Here is a 16,589-nt window from a genome sequence, read left to right as displayed (position 1 = left end):
CATATCCAAACTGACTGAGAAGACGTCGGGTACAGAATTGACATGAATCTCTCGCGGATGTAGGTGAGGCCCAGGGTGTTTTCGAAGGACGATAGAAAAGGCTGATGAAGCTACCACGCACAAAAATTAAGTGGATAGTCACCTAAAAACAGGGTGAGATTTAACGGTGTTTTGGATGGTGAAGGGATTGAAAACAGATGGAGAACGAAGGCGGGAAATTGTCTTCGTGAGTGGCAGGCCACAGTTGGCGAAGTGAGGAAGAGGCCTTCATGTGGGAAGCGAGTTGCTAGAAATTAGGTTACTCGCACGAATTCCAGCAGTCCGAAGAGATCTTTTCGCATAGTCGTTTATGGTTCTGATGCAATTTTAGATTGAGGAAAGTCTTGGGCTAAAGTGACGTTCTTGAATCGGGCAGTCGGATGCGAGGTGAGTTCGATTCCATGCTACTAGAAGTTCCAATGGGAAGGTGCGAGATCAGCCTAGGCTCTTGACCTTTCTTGCCTTTTCTTCTTTCATACTTTTCCACATGCAATAAGAATAACAAAAGCCATTCTTTCTGATCCTCTTCAATGAGGTCGGGGTCATCCTTTGCCTTCTTTCCTTGTGTAAGTGAGCAGTAACTATAATACTGAGTAGAAACACCTCGCTACCTATAGAGATAGTAAAAGGTTAATACTCAAGAGAACATCTCACCAATTTGAGTGCTTAAACTATAGTATATAGGTTGACCATCATCTGACGGCGTCATATGGGAGGAGGAGGGGTTCACGAGGTTCACGGAATTCTTGGATGTTTACCCCTGTCCATATTGTGTAGGTACCCCTGTCCATGCGTGGGCCCATGCAGCGTCTCTTTTAAGCTCGAGGACCGACTATGCAGATAGCCGATTTGTTGCCAACAAACGGGGCTCCCGCACTTAAATACAAGATCAAACGACCATCCCCATCCCCATGTGTGCTTGGTATGCCCTCCCCAACAGCCCACAACCTCGTCCACATCAGCAATGAGCAATGTGCTAAGGGTCTTGTCCTTGAATAGGAGGCCTTCGCGGTACTCACCGTTCCTCCGTCTCCGGTACCAGTCAGAATCCTCATTTTCAACTTCATTCAGCCACTTCGCACGTCGCCGCTCCGCCGCCGCCAGCCTACCCAGCCCACCCAAACCCGCCAAGATGGAAACCTTCAATGCCCGAACGCTCGAGGACATGTCGGCTGCAGCAAAACCTCCCAACCACTACTTCCGCCGGTTCGGAGATCTCTTCTTGGCCATGATCCGTACCGGTTACCACAAATGGGGCTTCGTGATATACCGCTGTGCCTATGGCGACGACGACCTCTGGAACCGCTACATGGCGCAGCTGAAGGAGAACATCCACAGCGAGCTGGTGCGCGCCGAGCGCGCCGAGATCCTGGAAAAGTACCTGCAGTGGGACGTCATTGAGGATCGCGACAGCCTGGACAATGCCTCCAAGGCGGATGTGAGGAGGCACTTCGCCGGCTGGGTCTCGGAGCACATCGCCAATCAGCCCTGCGAAAGTGTCAAGACGCCCCTGATCGCCGAACGAATAGCCCGTTTCCGATACTGTCTGTATGTGGACCAGAAGTGTCTCGATACGCTCGAGCAGTTCCAGAATTCCGAAGGAGACTTTGTCGGGCAAATCGCCCAGTACAGCCGACCCCCCATGGTCATCGTGCTAGTCGACAGCCAGTGGACGCCTAGTCGCAAAGGCGTCCCAAAAAAAGACCGAGGATTTCCGCCTATTGAGGGCACCGACAAACGCAATGTGGGATGGCTTTATACCAGGGCACTGGATTTGACGTCGTTCTATGACGAACTCTCTCAAAATTATGGAGTGGTGGATTTCGACGACTTCTATGCCAGGCCGCCTATAATCAGCCCTGGCTTTAGTGGTTTATCAATGCCGGAATAGGCGTAAAACTCTTCAGCGGTCGTCAGCCTGGACAAGCCTTTGTTGTTCTACTGCGAACAAATTGAATTGGCCCAAAGTTGTAATCAAAACGATACAACTGGTAAATCTATTCATGAACTTGGTAAATTTGTTCAAGGGCATGCGTAGATACATGAATACAAATTCGAAAAAAAGAAGACTTAAATGGCGTCGCGATAGTCAGTATGATGTGCAGAGAGCTAAGATACAATACGTGGACGGTAGTGGTGAACATCCGTTGGAATCGACCGCCACTGCCTCAAAGCCCCGCCATTCCCATCAGCTATGGAATCATTCCCACAGTTAGAGTGGCGGAGGGCCTTTCATGTCTGATAGGCGACTTCTGAGAAGTAACACACGGGCCAAGATAACGGTCGCATTTGGGGGCCGCCGACCAGCAGCGATGCGTGTGTCAACTTCCCTCTCGATCCAGTTGAGCCGCTCTTCTAACCATTCACGACTAATGCTGGCTGCTCTTGCGTACCAAAGAGGTTCGAACCGCTCGTAAATGTCCGGTAGTGACCTGAGTGACGGATACTGCTGACCGATGAACGTCATTGCCTCTCGCAGCTCTTGTCTAGTTTGCCTGAGGGTGGGTTGAAGGTCAGGATGCCTGATGTAGTTGAAAGTGCCAATGACCTGTGCCGGGAGCTGCGGGTCAGCGAAAAAGATCTCCGCAAAAGTGAGAAAGAATGGAACATACCAATCGAAGTTCTCCGAACAGCTTATCGGTCGCTGCCTTGTCGCCGGTGACCGCGTCCGCAATCATTTCTCTCAGCCTGCCATTCTCAATGGGATCGTTGAATTTGAAAATCTTGCCCTTGCACCGATTCAACTTGCTTTCGGTGGCGACTAACGGCCTCGGGTAGCGCGTTGACCCAAATCGATCCATTAGGTAGTCGTTGAGGTTTGCGTAGCAGGTTCTTGACCCGACCGTGGGGAACTGTATGTTCGTTGTATCCGAGTTCCAAACTCTGTGGAAAGCTTCAGCACTGATACGAGCTTCATTCACGATTTCTTCACTGCGCGGCAAGGTGCCATCAATCGCAAAGATTGTGAAATCGCGCATCATCTGCAGATCTGGGTTGTGCTCTGCTTCGTATCTTCCCGAGAGTTGTCCGGCGGCGGTGCGGTGCTCGCTTGTGACGTCCGGTCTGATACCCCTCTGGACCATTCTGTTCCATCATTTTGTCAGTATACGCTTACGAATAGACGGAGAACAGAGTGGAAAGACGGTGAATGATGGGGAGGGACATTGCCAGGAGTATACATACCGAAAAACGTAGTTTGAAGGGGTACCACCTCTTCCAGAGCCCCTGAAAAGAGTGCCTATACTTGGATGAAGCATAGCTGCGATAGATATGACGATTCTTGCACCCTCGAAGGTTACTTTCATTGGATCTCTCTTGGCTCTCTTGTCCAACTCGTTCATTCTCTCCTCGATAGGAAGAGGCCACAGAATAGGCATGCTGTTCTCGTGAGAACTCCTCCGGAGCTCGGTTTTCTCGTCGGTTTTGCATACTTCCTCCTCCACCTCATCTGAAATAAACTGCTGATCCCACTCATCCACTTCACAGCTTGGACGGGTGTCTTTCTCGGTGCAAAGCACGTCTTCAAAGCTATCTTCTGACGCAATCTCGAAGAACCTATCGCTGGGTGTGCAGCAGAGTGACTTCTTCCTCGACCCTGAACCGACGTTAGCGTGGTAGTCTCTCAGGGTCGCTCGGTACTTACAAAAGCATTGGTTTGAATTGGCGCCACTGGGGTTGGTTCTCAAAGTGACTTCCTTGTTGTTGCAATTGTTGTCTGCGCAGTCCCCTTGGCCGACCCAGTGGCAGTTGTCTAGAGGCGGCACCTCAGTCTTGCAGCAGAACTTCTGTCCCACCTTCTTGTTCAAGAAGTCGTTAGAGCAGTATTCGCTCAATGCATACGCTGACGCAGTCTCAGTCTCGTCCTCGTCACAGCCGGAACCGCTAGATGCTGTCAGCAAGACCAATTCAATTTCATCTTGGGGGAACAATGTTGGAACGTACCATGGTGACCAGCGACATTGGCCTGTTAGTGTACCGAACGTCTTAAGCTCACAACAGAAGACCTTCTTTCCACGACTGCACTGCCCATCGCCGCTCTCGCCTGGAGAGCCGCCCCTGTTCGATTCGAAGAGCGTAGCCTCGCCCTGGTGGCATTGGCCGTTGCAGTCTCCTCCACTGCCTCTCCATGTACATGAATCAGGAGATACAGTCGAGTCTTTGCAACAGATGGGTCTCGCCTGACCGGTTGATGTCAGTCAACATGCCAAATCTGAGGCGAACTGGAGAAGAAGATATGGTGTTACTTACAGAGTTGCCCGAGCAACCCGCCTTGTCATATCCCTGGCGTCGGTAGCCTTTTCCACAAGACGATGCCTGTGGGTTGTCCAAATCGACGCAATCGGAGAACCGCGTGCAGTCTTGGTCCAAATGTGGGATTTCAAAATCGTCGACAGGATCGGTCTGTTGCTCAGGATCGTTTCCGCTGTTGCAAATGTCGGAAGGACAGAAACCTCTGGCGCAAGCAAAGCCGCAAAGGCCGTGGTCATCGCCGGTCCGACTGACGGCTTTTGTTGCCTGTGTTGGGTTGAGGAGGTCGAGAGGACCCTGGGCATTGCATGTGCACCTAGCAATGGGGCAGAAGCCGTGCCGGCAGGTGAAGCCGCACAGCACCTCCCATTCCCCTTGGCCGGTACCTGAAATACAGGAAGGGGGCCGGAAAGGGGAAACGGTAGGCTCGATGAGAGGGTGGGGGTCCTTGCCGCAGTATGACGCATAGCACGCACCATAGAGGCAGGCGTAGTTGCAGAGCCCGATGTAGTTCGAGTTCAAACCTTCGGCCGGATAGACCTCGCCAGGCACCTCCTTTGGCAGCGGTCTCTGAGCACCCATCTGCTGGCAGACGCATGCGCTCCTCGGGCAGTATCCCCAGTAGCATGTGGCTTGGCAGAGAACGTCGAATCCCTTGGCACCTGTGCCTCTCACGCATACCTCATCGGCAAGAGACGGGCTGTTGATAGGTCTGGAGACAGTTGAGGTCAAACGTCCTCCAGCCCAAGCGTCAAAACCCGTCATGCCGTTATGGCAATCGTTCTTGATGGCCGGGCCAGTGAGGTCAGCAATGAGAACGTCTTTGCGCCAGACGGTGATCTGGACCTCTCCGGTTCGGCCATTGAACGGTGAGCTACCATGCCAGAGACCAACTTTGCTGTCAGGCAAATCTCTCCACTGGCCATTGGTCTGAACGCCTCCGATGGTTACCTTGACTGTTACCTCAGAAGTTACGAGAACTGTGTAAAAGACCGAGTCCTCAACCATGCCAGTTGGCTGAAACTCGATCTGGAGCTGGGAGACAGTGTTGCCAGTTGTTCCGCCGGAGTTGCAAGCACCCTTGGGCGTAGGACGGTACCAGAAAGAGACACCCTCCTTCGTGATGGCCGCTTTGTTGTTCTTGTAACGGTCGATAGAATACGGAAGAAAGGCACGCCAGCCATGGTGATCCAGCGAGTACTTGTAGGGAGCTTTGCCAGTATCGAAGGCGACCAGGGCATGATCGCGAATGGGACCAATGTGGTGGCTTTCGCCGTAGTCGTTCCAAGAAATAATCTGAATCCATTCAGGCATAAGGAAGTTAACTTGAAGCCAGCGATCATACCACAGATGGTCGCCACGCCATAGCCAGTTTTTACTATAACCAGGCAAGTTAGTATAAAACCATGGCGACACTGGCATCATGTATGGTTTGTCCCCCAGCGCTTCCATGTATGAGGCGTCGACATAGGTGTCCATGTCCTGGGAGCCCCATGGCCATCCAGCCCAGCTAAAAAGACCGTCAGCCACGCCACCGGCGGCGCGAACAGCTGGACCAGCACCCAAGGATGACCAGTCAGGCACAAAGAAACACCCTGTCTGGGCCTTGATATCGATCCAGTCTTCGGCCTGATCAGGGCCCTCAAAGGTGGAAACAAGAGGCTTCCCGTTGTGCCTAAAGTACGCGCTGCTGGAGGCATATCTGGTGATCCATCCAATAACCTCTGCTTTGGAGTAGGGCCCTCGGCCAGCATAGTCGAAAGAGAAGAAGAGCTTAAACCCTAAGGCCTCAGCATGGGAAAAAGCGCTTGCGATGGCCTTCTCATTCATTGGCTCTCCCTTGGCCATATTGAGAGCGAAGGCATCAATGTGAGCCTCTTGTGCCAGTGTAATATCGTCGGTCCAATCGGCTGCCGAGTAGTTTTCTGTGTTTCCAACCTGAACGATGAGAGGCATGAGACGAGGCTAGAGCATTCGTAAAACCTCTTGGAACGCCGGACTTACCATGAAATGGGCAAAAGCCGCCCGTCCTAGGACGATGTCTGCCCAGGACAGGGCCGTAAGAAGAAAAACGAGCAGCCTCATGAGTGCTGATGGAGCGATGGTACGATCTCAAGGAGAAACGGTAAAAGGAATGCATGCGCAACCAAGCTGCTGAAGACCAGAGAGTCACGGAGGAGTAAAGAAAGATTAGCTTGAATCGAGGGGCATATGGGCAAAGGAAGATTAAGCCGCCCACGACACCAGGAGGTATCAAGACATCTTGCAATCCACTTAGAATGCCGGTTATTGACGCATCCCAACTTTGGCCATGGACGACATGGACAACCCGATGGCCCGCAACTCGCGAGTCGAGACAGCTTCGGTTTGCGCGGTTCTTCGGCCGCCTGCCTGCTTGGCGGAGTGAGTTGCCCTTTGGGCCCGAGATCGAATTCTTGCGAATTACACGAGACCATGACTCGATTGGAGCATGTGCAAGTAGGGGTCCTGCAGGGGTCCGGTAAGTCTAGACGAAAGGAATGCGAGCCTGTATGGGGAGAACTAGCGGAAACGGGTCAAAGCATGCAAAATCGATAACCAAAAAAGCTTGACAGTCCTGAAAATCGCATGAGCTCATCTCAACAGCAGCTCGGCTCCGTTGGTCACACTTTCAGGGTCGAGAGGTAGGTTACCTCACATCGTTGTAAACGGTATTAAGGCAAGGATCCGGATGCTGTTGGCTTTGTCTTGTTGGTTCCTCGTGGAGTCGTTCCCTCGGTGCAAAACCTATCCTACAAACCTATTGGTGCGTTTAATTGCAGATCCGGCCCATGGCCCTGATTAGGCAAAGGACTTCCCAGGACTCATTAAGAACCTTTGGTCCATTGCTGGTCTCGACTACCAGAAAATGGAGTTCCCTCCGAGAAGCTGATGGATTCACACTTTCGCAGCGGGAAGAGATGCCAAGTCGTACGACCAACGCCAAGAGCTGATGAAAATCTCTTCGGGCCGCAAGCCTCAAATGACAAATCGTCACCTTTGGCCGCGGTAGCTTCATGTTCAACCGCGGTGCCGGGATAACCGGCCGCCGAGGCTAATTGTGTTGGTCAACCCGTATTCCTCTTCGAATTCTCCTTCCTCATCAGGTATTCGTCGTGAACCCATGCGGCTGCAGCGCTTGCAGACCAATATTAAGGTTAGTTCTTCACCAACAAGTCCATGTCGGGGCGAACTGAAGCGGGGACTGGGAAATTACAGAACAGGCGGGTTCAGTAGGGACATCTGGACTATCGATGAAGGTGGACCTCCAAAGGTCTCAAGTCTTGACGGAAGGAGAGACAAGGATCCAGTTCTTTATGTCCAGCTCCAAGTCAGTTGAGACCCGATGGGTTCTCTAGAGAGCCCCGATCTTCCCCAACTCTTCCGGAAGCTGTTGTGCTTCCCGATACCAACCCCAAACTCCAGTTGCTGTTTCGATTTCCACCGGCGCCAGCCCATCATGGCCTTCATATCGAGAATTCTGGTCATCCTGATGCCCTATGCCCTGGCACAGCAGTTCACGGGCTTCGTCTCTTCCTATGAGTACTTCGATCTGAGTGCATCATGCCTTCGCACGCTCAACACCACCTTGGAATGCTCGGGACGGCTTGCCTCTCATGCGAATTTCGAGTACGTAGTTGAGCACCACCTCGAATCTGAAAATACTTCGATCGTTGCTGATGATTGCGCTGTTAGATCACACAGGGTCGACGTCCTTGATGCCGATGGCATAGCCACGATTTGCACTGCTGAATGCAGACAATCAATGGAAGATTTGCGGTCCCGAATCGAAAGCGACTGCGACCCTAAAAACGACTTACTCGATCATGGTCTAACACTGTTCCCTGGTCAGTAGCTCATTCGCTAGACACTCACTGTCTTGGTACATTTCTTAACACGAGTCTATCACAGCAACACACATTCTGGACCGGTATATCTACACCTATGAGATTTCTTGTTACACGGACCGGTATGGCTTTATCTGCAGATGAATGATGCGGAAGTATCGATCTGACACCCTGCAGCGACTCGGGAGAGCCTTGCGATTCGATTTTGGGCACATGGAGGAACCAAACTGATGATGGTCCACACGACTGCCACGACTGTATCCTTGGGCCGATGGAAATCGAGGTCAACTCGGAAATCGGCCACACGGAGGACCGGGCTATCGAATTCCAGGCTGCCGTCTTGAGTTGCAGCAAGACAGGCTACACTTACACCCAGCCGAGCACACACAGCACGGCATCTGCGGCGCCAGCCGAGTCCACCATTGCAGCTCTTGGATGGTCCGCTCAGCGTATGTCGGCCGACTGCGCTTCTACGTACCATGTACGAGACGGCGATACTTGCGAGAGAATTTCGGCCGAGCAGAGTGTTTCGTCAAAAGGCCTCATCGAGGCGAATGATGTTATCAACGGATGGTGCAACGGTCTCGAAGCGGGACAAGAACTGTGCATGCCTGCCAAGTGCGATGTTCATTTCATCCAACCTGGCGACTCATGCGAGTCTCTGGGTGAAAAGTACGGGGCTACGCCAAAGGATCTTCAAGATTGGAATCCATTAATGTACATCCAGTGTGATGACTTCGAGTACACGAAATCCACTTACGTGTGTGTCGGGTGAGTTTGGAAATCAACCGCAAGAGTTAGAGCTGCTAGCTAAGTATCTTTTTCAGACCACCCATGAACTCTGAGAAAGTGCTCAAGATCCCTCACGGCGGAAAGAATTTGACACTTCACGCAGCAGGAGCTTCCACTACCAGGAGGAACTCCACATTTGCGACAGCTCGGCTCGCTATAGGAATAACGACTTCAGTGTCTGAGATAGTATCGACGAGCCAACGACCTATTTATCATTCGGAAGCAGCACATGTCGCAGATTCAAAGGTTTCTTCCTTGCAACCGACAATCGAGTCGACTGCTACCCCTACAAGCAATTGAAGGCAGTGATGGCATAGCCATTAATCAGTCCGCCACGCACTCACCATCTGTGCAACAACTACCTTAATCTACCTGTGAATGCAATATCTGAACTTTCACTGCAAGAGACTCTCACTGTATCCGGAAGAACGTACTCAATCTTCATAAAAGACTGATCGTGAAGGAAGATGGTTCGAAATATTATGTAGAGAAATGCAAAAGTACGAACAGGTAGAACAGAGTTCATGCTCTCTTTACCTCAACGTACAACTGTCTTCGCCTTCTTCATCAACACGTGCGTGCGTTGTAGCTAGGCGTCTTTTGGACCTATCTTTTCTCGTCCAAACCCCGCCTGAACTCAAAAGTGTCCAATGTGAATACAATATCATGATTGGTTTTTTTACTATCATCCAAATCGTTACTTCACGTTGACGTCCGTTTTCAACAATGATTTTTGCGGTGTTGTTGTCTCAACACAATCTCAAGCAAACCCACATTCCAGAAACCACGAAATGCCATCCCTAATTTCTTGTGGAGCCCGTCGAAGTAATCTGATGTGCCTCGGCTCGCTCCATAAACCCTGTCTCGGACAATTCGGATGTGAACCCTTCTCACGTTCGGGATTGCCTCAATTTGCTGGTCTCGTCTTGGGTATCTTTCGCTGAAGACCGGCTGTTCAGCCAAAATCATTCAATTATCCACCATCCACCCGGGAGTTCCCATTCGTGGAAAAGAATTGGATTTGGCGCCAAGCGGTGAAATGGATTGGTTTCATGGGTTGTGAGGCAGAGGTTTTTCGGAAGTGGTTCGACTGGGCTAGACGATGCTTCGCTTGTGTTGGTCCAAAGATGCAAAGCCACACAGTTCGTTGGCGTTGACGAGAAACCATGCCCAACGGCCCCGCCTCAAGATGCAGTTGGGGTGCTGCATCCTCATATAAAGCTAGATGTGCTGGTTTTAACGATAACAAGGCCCCCCTGGCTTACCCGCCCCTAACCATGAACACCTCTACTGGTTGGCTGATCCGCTTCTCGTTACCAACTTAAGGTTAATTACTGGCGAATGCAACCTTGTCAGAGAACCGCAAGACGGCCCGACCGCACGGCTTCATCACAATGCAAAAGTTCCTCGACCGTCTCAGCGCGTATCATTGATCCATGCTTCCATGAACCAGAGTCCCGAACGATAGCTGAACCCCCCAGGTAAGACATCTCAGACAAAATTTAATGTGGTAACTTGTATTCTAGGGATCTTTATTTTCTAGTGTGGATACTACTACGGCTAACAGTACTATTGTTGTTTACTATTGTTGTTTCTTATTTGTAGGGTGGACTGTGTGAGCTGCTGCTGGCGGTGCATCACGATCAAACACTAATAGATTCTGGGGGTCTTATCTCTCGAAACGAGCTTGCCTTTGCCTGTCATGGTTACCTTGCGCCTTAAAAAGTGACTACTTCTCGGAAAGCAAGCAGAGAGAAGAAGAAGACACATCTATTACTTTGTTGAAAATCTACTTCAAAAAACTTATAAATGGGATATTCTAGTTCCGGCTAGCTTTATTCACATACCAGAGGGTCACAATGGCTCTGAACTTTGACAATCACTTCTCAGTGAAATAATATCAGTCATGTTATGACCTCAGTTTACTACCTAGATAGTCTTAAAACTGGTCTTTGTAAACGGATGTCCAGTTGCGTCAAGCCAGACAGGACCGACCCCACGTTTTCCGAAACAGATACTCATGCCCCGTTGGTCCCCTTCGCGTACGGCTGCGAGAAATCATACAGGTGGCTGTGGGTTTTGTACCACAGATCCCAGCTAAAGAGAGTCATGCCCGGATCGTTGGCCGCCTTTTGCCTCGGCCAACACTTGTTGTCCCACAAGCCGTGATCGCGTGGGGGGTTGGAGGAGTGGTCGTACGAACCGATCTTGAAGGAAGGAACAACGTCGACCGGGACTTCGGCTTCCTTTTTGGTGGTGCCCGGGCCCTGCTTGGAAATTGAGTTCTTCTTCGACAAGGGCCCTGAATTCCACTTGGCCAGAAACTCGGCATTGGTCATTTTTGCTATGTGGGGGGCAAAGCAAACGCCCTTCCACATAGCCGCAGCACCACCGTTTTCCTTGTCTGGCAAGTATCGTATCAGCTGGCCTCCCAGCGACCCGGCATTCTTGATTATCGGACTGCTGTCAGCGAGGAGGTAGCGCGGCGGGTACTCGTCGGCTTGACACTCTCCCTTATATGCACGATCCGCCGGCCTTCGCCAGCTCTCGTGATGCACGTCGTACCAGCTTTTGACGATGGGGCGCGTGGTCTCCGGGTTCCTGACTGCTCCGTGAGGGCACTTGAGGACCTCCCACTGGGGGTTCTGGGCGATGGCAGAGCTGTAGTGGAAGCACGCCTGCGACCATTCCTTTTTGCAGTGCCGGAGCTCGGTCGTCGGCTTGGCCCCAAACGCCAGCGAGGTGATGACGTAGTCGGTCTTGGTCGTCGTGGTTGCGCCACCGGCGGCAGGGACGCACGACTGCACCCGGAGCGTGTTCTTGTAGGAACCCATGATGACGCTGGTCTTGTTCGGGGGCACGTTGCACTTCTTCTGCTTCGCGACGCCTTTGTTTCCAGTGCCGTTGGGCCCGCTACCCGTGCCGGCCTTGGGCTTTGCCCGGTCCTTGGGGTTGGCGGCGTCCCCCTTCTTGCCGCTGCCCTTCTTGAACTTTGGCTTCTTGAAGCTCGAGACGCCGTCGGCGACGGTGCTGAGGATGTCGTAGACCTTCTTGATGTCGTCGGGCACGAGGTCGGTCCCGCCACACGGACTGAGCCACCATTCGTAAGCTCCGACTGGATCCTCGCCTTTGTCGTATGCGTATGCGATCACTTGGGCCGCTGTGGTTGCCGCATCTGCGCAAGGAGTGTCAGAGTTACTCATTGTTGAGCTTCCTTAAACCGGAAGAAGGAGAGGCGACAGTGGAGAGGACAAGAACAGAACAAGGAAATTGGGAACTTGCCCAACCCAGCATCTAGAATCCTGCCTACGCCAGGAATTGCTGCCAAACCTATGTCGAGGACGAGCTTCAGTGTTGACATGATCATATAGCATCCGATCTGGTACGTACGCATCGTTAGAGCCACATTGCAAAGAAACACAGGTTAGCCACGGCTAATGGGAATGGGTTAAAACGTTACCTGAGCGATGATGGGCAGGGCGTCGAGGACGAATTCGGTAAAGGTGTTGATCAGCGCGTTGTCACATGAACACCTCCCAACGGCGTAGACGCTGTCAGGGTCCGTCGTCCCCGGATACTGAGTCCACGGGATTGGCTCGTCGAGCGGCCAGAAGCCTATGCAGCCGTAGTTTGTGACGCGGCCCTCGGCTATGGCTTCTTCGACGACCACCCGGCATGTGCTGTAGCAATGCTTCAAGCTAATATCCGAGTTCTTCATGGTCTTGTAGAGGAAGCACTGCTTCGTGTTCTCGGCGTCGTTCTTCTCCGCGTCCCACAAGCCGCCAGTCGGCCGGTCTTCCGGGTCGACGGAGCCGTCGTCCCACTCGTCAACAACGGGGACGCCGCAGGTGCCCTGCGGGCAGTACCCATACTTGCACGCCAACTTGCAGAGGCGGTGGAGGTCCATGTCGAACTCGTCCCATGCCACGAACTCGCCCGTGCTCACGACCTTCGGCAGTGGCTTGACGGGCCCTGTGAGGATGCAAATGCAGATGCTGTCCGGGCAGAACCCGTAGTTGCAGGAAAACTGGCACAGGCTGTCCGCGTTCAGGTCCGGGCTCTCACCCCACACGCAGCCGGTCTCGCCGGCTTTGGGCGGGACCACCGGCGCTTCCACGTCTTCTTTGCGAAAGGCCTGGAGGTCGACGGCCCAGTCGATGGAGCCGGCGAAGTTCAGCCTCTTCCAGTCGGCTCGCCGGGTATCCTTTGTCGCCGGCGTCATGTAACTGACGTAGTCACCTGTGATGTGTGCCGTGTCAGTGGGTGAATCCACGGCAAGACAGGCAGAAGGTTGGTGAGCCAAACGAGAAAAGCATAGGTTGGTTGAGACCAAGATATCAGGACCCGGAGGCATCAGACTTCATCTGGCAACTGGAGCCGTGGAAAAGGGACGAACCTTTGTATAGCAGAACATCAGTGTTGGAATTGTGATCGTGGAACATTCGGCCCCCTCCAGCCCGAATGATATCATTGATTTCGGCATTGGAGATGTAGCCAGCCGTGTCCGTACATCTGCCCTTGTTCGCATTTGACTTGAGCCGAGTGCCGGTAAACTCGCACATTGGTCCCCAGCAGCCGTCGATAGCCATTCGGAAAGACCGGCCGTAGCTTGATTCGCCAACAAAGATCTTGTTATTGGGCACGCCGGCTTTGGTGACTATAGAGGGAGCAAGTCAGTAAAGCTAAGATCGACTTGTGAGAGATCGAGTAGTTTACGTACTGATTGAAAGAGAGTTGTATGTCTCAGTCAGATTGACTAGCACCGAGGAAGAAGACAGAGTCAGCCACTTGTGTGTATCGGTAGAACCGAGATATGGGGCATGTCTCTTACCGTGACTCCTGATGCACTTTCCAGAATCACACGAGTCGAAGGCGTTCGGATTACCGTAGTCCCACTGGCCATGCAGATCGTAGGTCCTTTTCATATGGAATGAATGATCAGTATCAAACGACATACTTGGGTCAGACCGAGAGGCGAAAGGAAGGTAACTCCACGAAAAAGATTGAGAGAGGAGGAGTGGGAAATGCATCGCGAGCGGCGTAGGCCAGGAAAGCAAACTCACATATACACAATGTAATCTATCACCGCAGCAATTCTGTCAATTGGGAATGCCTTCAAGTACCAGTACGAGGCCGGGGCTGCGATCGATACTGATTTTGACGGCAGTTTGTTCTTGAGGACCGTCAAGAATTTGAGATAGGCGATACCGTCTCCCGTCTGACCGATAGGCTTGCCATCCACCATAATGTCGGGTGCCTACGAGCATGGTGTGTTATTAATCATGTGCACAACTCGTTGAGGAGAGCCAGAGAACATACCCCGGGATATTCCCAATCGATATCAATGCCGTCAATACCTTCGTCTATGACGAACTTGGCCGCGTTTGTAGCAAATGTCTCCCGGTTTGTAATGATGGCCTGGCGAATGATGTTGTACGTTGCAGGCTCGGTCGAGTAGGCCCAGCCACCAAAGGAGATAATCTTCTTGACGTTAGGCAGACTCTTGAAGGCCTGCCACTGCTTGTGAGGGTCCTTGATGACAACCTTCCACGTCTTGGGGTCGATGTCGGCGAAAGCCCAGTGGACGTGGGTGTACGAGCCGTCGGTGTTGGCGTTTTCCGCCTTGAGCCAGAGGCACTCGCGGTCGAGGTTCCACGACTCGTAGTAACCGATGCGGGAGAAGACGGCTGGCGGCCCGGAGTTCTGCTTGATCGCATTCCCGCAGTTGGAGATGCAGGTGCTCGCGAACTCGACCAGCTTCGTGCCCGGCCCGCCGCCGGCGGGGGCGTGGACGTCGCAGTGCACGCCGAAGGGCCCGCAGAAGCCCCAGTTGCTGCAACACGCCTTGAGCGGGCACGGATTGAGGTCCGTCATGGGCACCGACTTGTCGGGCCACGTGGTGCCGGGGACCATCGGGCCGCATTGGGTGCCCTGTTGCGGCGGCGGCAGCGGCGGCGTCCCGCGGCTGAGGCACATGTTGTACGAGGCCAACATCTTTTCGCACTTGGTCCAGCCCCAGGTCTTGCCCTTATTGAAGGACTCGATCTCGGCCACCGTCAGGCCGAAGGTCCGCGCGAGCTTGTCGCAGTTGTCGTCGTCCTTGATGACGCGTACCGCACAGCTCCCGTCGGCGTTCGGCTTGGGGGGTTGCGGCTTGTTCTCCGTGTACGGGTCACCTGCGGAGCAGCAGACGTGATCTCCCGGCTTCAGAGTTGAGCATAGGTTCTGCTTCGGGTTGTACTTGGTGAAGTCTGCGCCCGATATGCCGCACTTGGATGCGAGAGAAGCGCAGCCGTCGCCCGGGTCGACTCGGCGATAGCGGCACGTTGCGCGTTTGCCGAGAAGGCCTGACCACACCCGGGATCCGGCTGTCCCTTTTTCTGAGCCTGTGAGACCTCGCGAGGTGTTGTTCGTTGTGGTCCTATTCTCGTCACCCACATCCGTCAGGGGCGCCGAGGCGATGTCAAAGACCTGGACTTTGAGAGTCTCCTGCTCGGTGGTGGGCTGAATATCGCCAGCGACGACAGCGCATTCTCCCTGACTCCATGCCACTGCGGTTCTCTGCATCGCAGCAATATTGCCAGTAGTGTCAATGGAGAGACCAAAGATGGTTTCAGGCCCCTGTCCACCGGCACAGATCTGGGCAACAGTGCGGTTGGGCATCGAGTCGCCGCCGCTTTCGAGCCGGCCTAAAACTGCCCGTAGAGCAGACTCCACGGATCGCTTGCCCAGGCCGGGGCCAATGTGAATGCCGGCAACTATCTCTTTGTGCCATGCAAAGAGAAAAGTCCTGTCGCAGTTTTCCTTCGAGTCGAAGAACTCCTTCATCCCGCCCAGCAAATGCTTTATTTCCCCGCTGGATTGCCGCCCGCCGCCAGTCATGATGAGCCTAAGCACATCATTGGTTTCTCGACCGTCGATGGCACACGCCGGGGCGGCTTCCGTGCTGACTTCGAAGAGGTTGGTTGCGTTCTTGGGGTTGTCCATGTGTATGGAAGTTGCGTTGATGACGGTCCTGTCTCCGGCAGAGTCCGGATCGGCGCCGATGGTACAACTCCGAATGAGAACGTCGGTATCAGGGTTTTCCAGAGGAAGCAGCACTGAGAAATGCAGAAGCATGGGCAGCTTGCAGCGCTTTAGACGATGGACCGAGTGATAGGGAGTCCACTTGTGCACATTCGCGTAGTCGGCATTGCACGGCAACGGGCAATCGTGCTGGTCCGGCATGTAAGCCAGGGTGTCAGCAATGGGTGAAGGGTCGTCCGCCGAGACTGGCTCGACAGCCCTGGAGCCATCTAGGTTGATGGCTCCGTGAGCCGCTGCGGCCAACCAAAAAATGACGACGCGAAAAGATTGCATTCTGGCTATTGCAGGTGATGCCTGAAAGAGCAAGAGTTCGCCGTGAACTTGTTGAGGGTTGGGTTCCAAATTGGTGTCATATGTTGGAAGATGAGTGCTAGGGTATGGCTAGAATCACAGTGACCATCTGGCACAATAAAACTTTCTTATCAGAAGTAAGCAGTCTAGAATACCGCCTGGCATTGCTATGTATGCACGCGGCAAGCACACGATTTCATGGGTTGAGAACCCGTATAGGACTGCACGAGGCTACTGAGTGAACTTGGTGAAAGGTAAGGGGTTCAG

The 16,589-nt window shown here is 53.0% G+C and overlaps 4 protein-coding genes across 4 annotated transcripts; 2 read left to right on the top strand and 2 right to left on the bottom strand.

Moving 5' to 3' along the window:
• Positions 1-1,171: 1,171 nt before the first annotated feature.
• CkaCkLH20_03074 (uncharacterized protein) lies at positions 1,172-1,930 on the top strand (the record flags this gene model as incomplete). Its single annotated transcript, XM_038885793.1, has 1 exon — positions 1,172-1,930. The coding sequence occupies one exon, from the start codon at positions 1,172-1,174 to the stop codon at positions 1,928-1,930; it is 759 nt and encodes a 252-aa protein (XP_038748992.1).
• A 321-nt stretch (positions 1,931-2,251) lies between these two features.
• On the bottom strand, positions 2,252-6,372 carry CkaCkLH20_03073 (putative glycosyl hydrolase family 71; the record flags this gene model as incomplete). The annotated part of the gene is made up of 7 exons (XM_038885792.1): positions 2,252-2,599; positions 2,652-3,123; positions 3,223-3,634; positions 3,683-3,921; positions 3,982-4,217; positions 4,288-6,252; positions 6,292-6,372. 7 exons carry the CDS (start codon positions 6,370-6,372, stop codon positions 2,252-2,254), a joined length of 3,753 nt encoding a protein of 1,250 aa, XP_038748991.1.
• A 1,393-nt stretch (positions 6,373-7,765) lies between these two features.
• On the top strand, positions 7,766-9,127 carry CkaCkLH20_03072 (LysM domain-containing protein; the record flags this gene model as incomplete). Its single annotated transcript, XM_038885791.1, has 5 exons — positions 7,766-7,935; positions 8,002-8,153; positions 8,218-8,275; positions 8,331-8,924; positions 9,049-9,127. 5 exons carry the CDS (start codon positions 7,766-7,768, stop codon positions 9,125-9,127), a joined length of 1,053 nt encoding a protein of 350 aa, XP_038748990.1.
• A 1,836-nt stretch (positions 9,128-10,963) lies between these two features.
• On the bottom strand, positions 10,964-16,304 carry CkaCkLH20_03071 (glycoside hydrolase family 18 protein; the record flags this gene model as incomplete). The annotated part of the gene is made up of 7 exons (XM_038885790.1): positions 10,964-12,120; positions 12,276-12,324; positions 12,406-13,184; positions 13,342-13,602; positions 13,666-13,862; positions 14,009-14,202; positions 14,265-16,304. The coding sequence occupies 7 exons, from the start codon at positions 16,302-16,304 to the stop codon at positions 10,964-10,966; spliced, it is 4,677 nt and encodes a 1,558-aa protein (XP_038748989.1).
• Positions 16,305-16,589: the final 285 nt, after the last annotated feature.

The sequence above is a fragment of the Colletotrichum karsti genome, assembly GCF_011947395.1.
Source record: "Colletotrichum karsti strain CkLH20 chromosome Unknown Scaffold7, whole genome shotgun sequence".
Taxonomy (NCBI): Eukaryota; Fungi; Ascomycota; class Sordariomycetes; order Glomerellales; family Glomerellaceae; genus Colletotrichum; species Colletotrichum karsti.
Note: the sequence above shows the minus strand (reverse complement) of the source record. Positions and strands in the feature narration are given on the sequence as shown.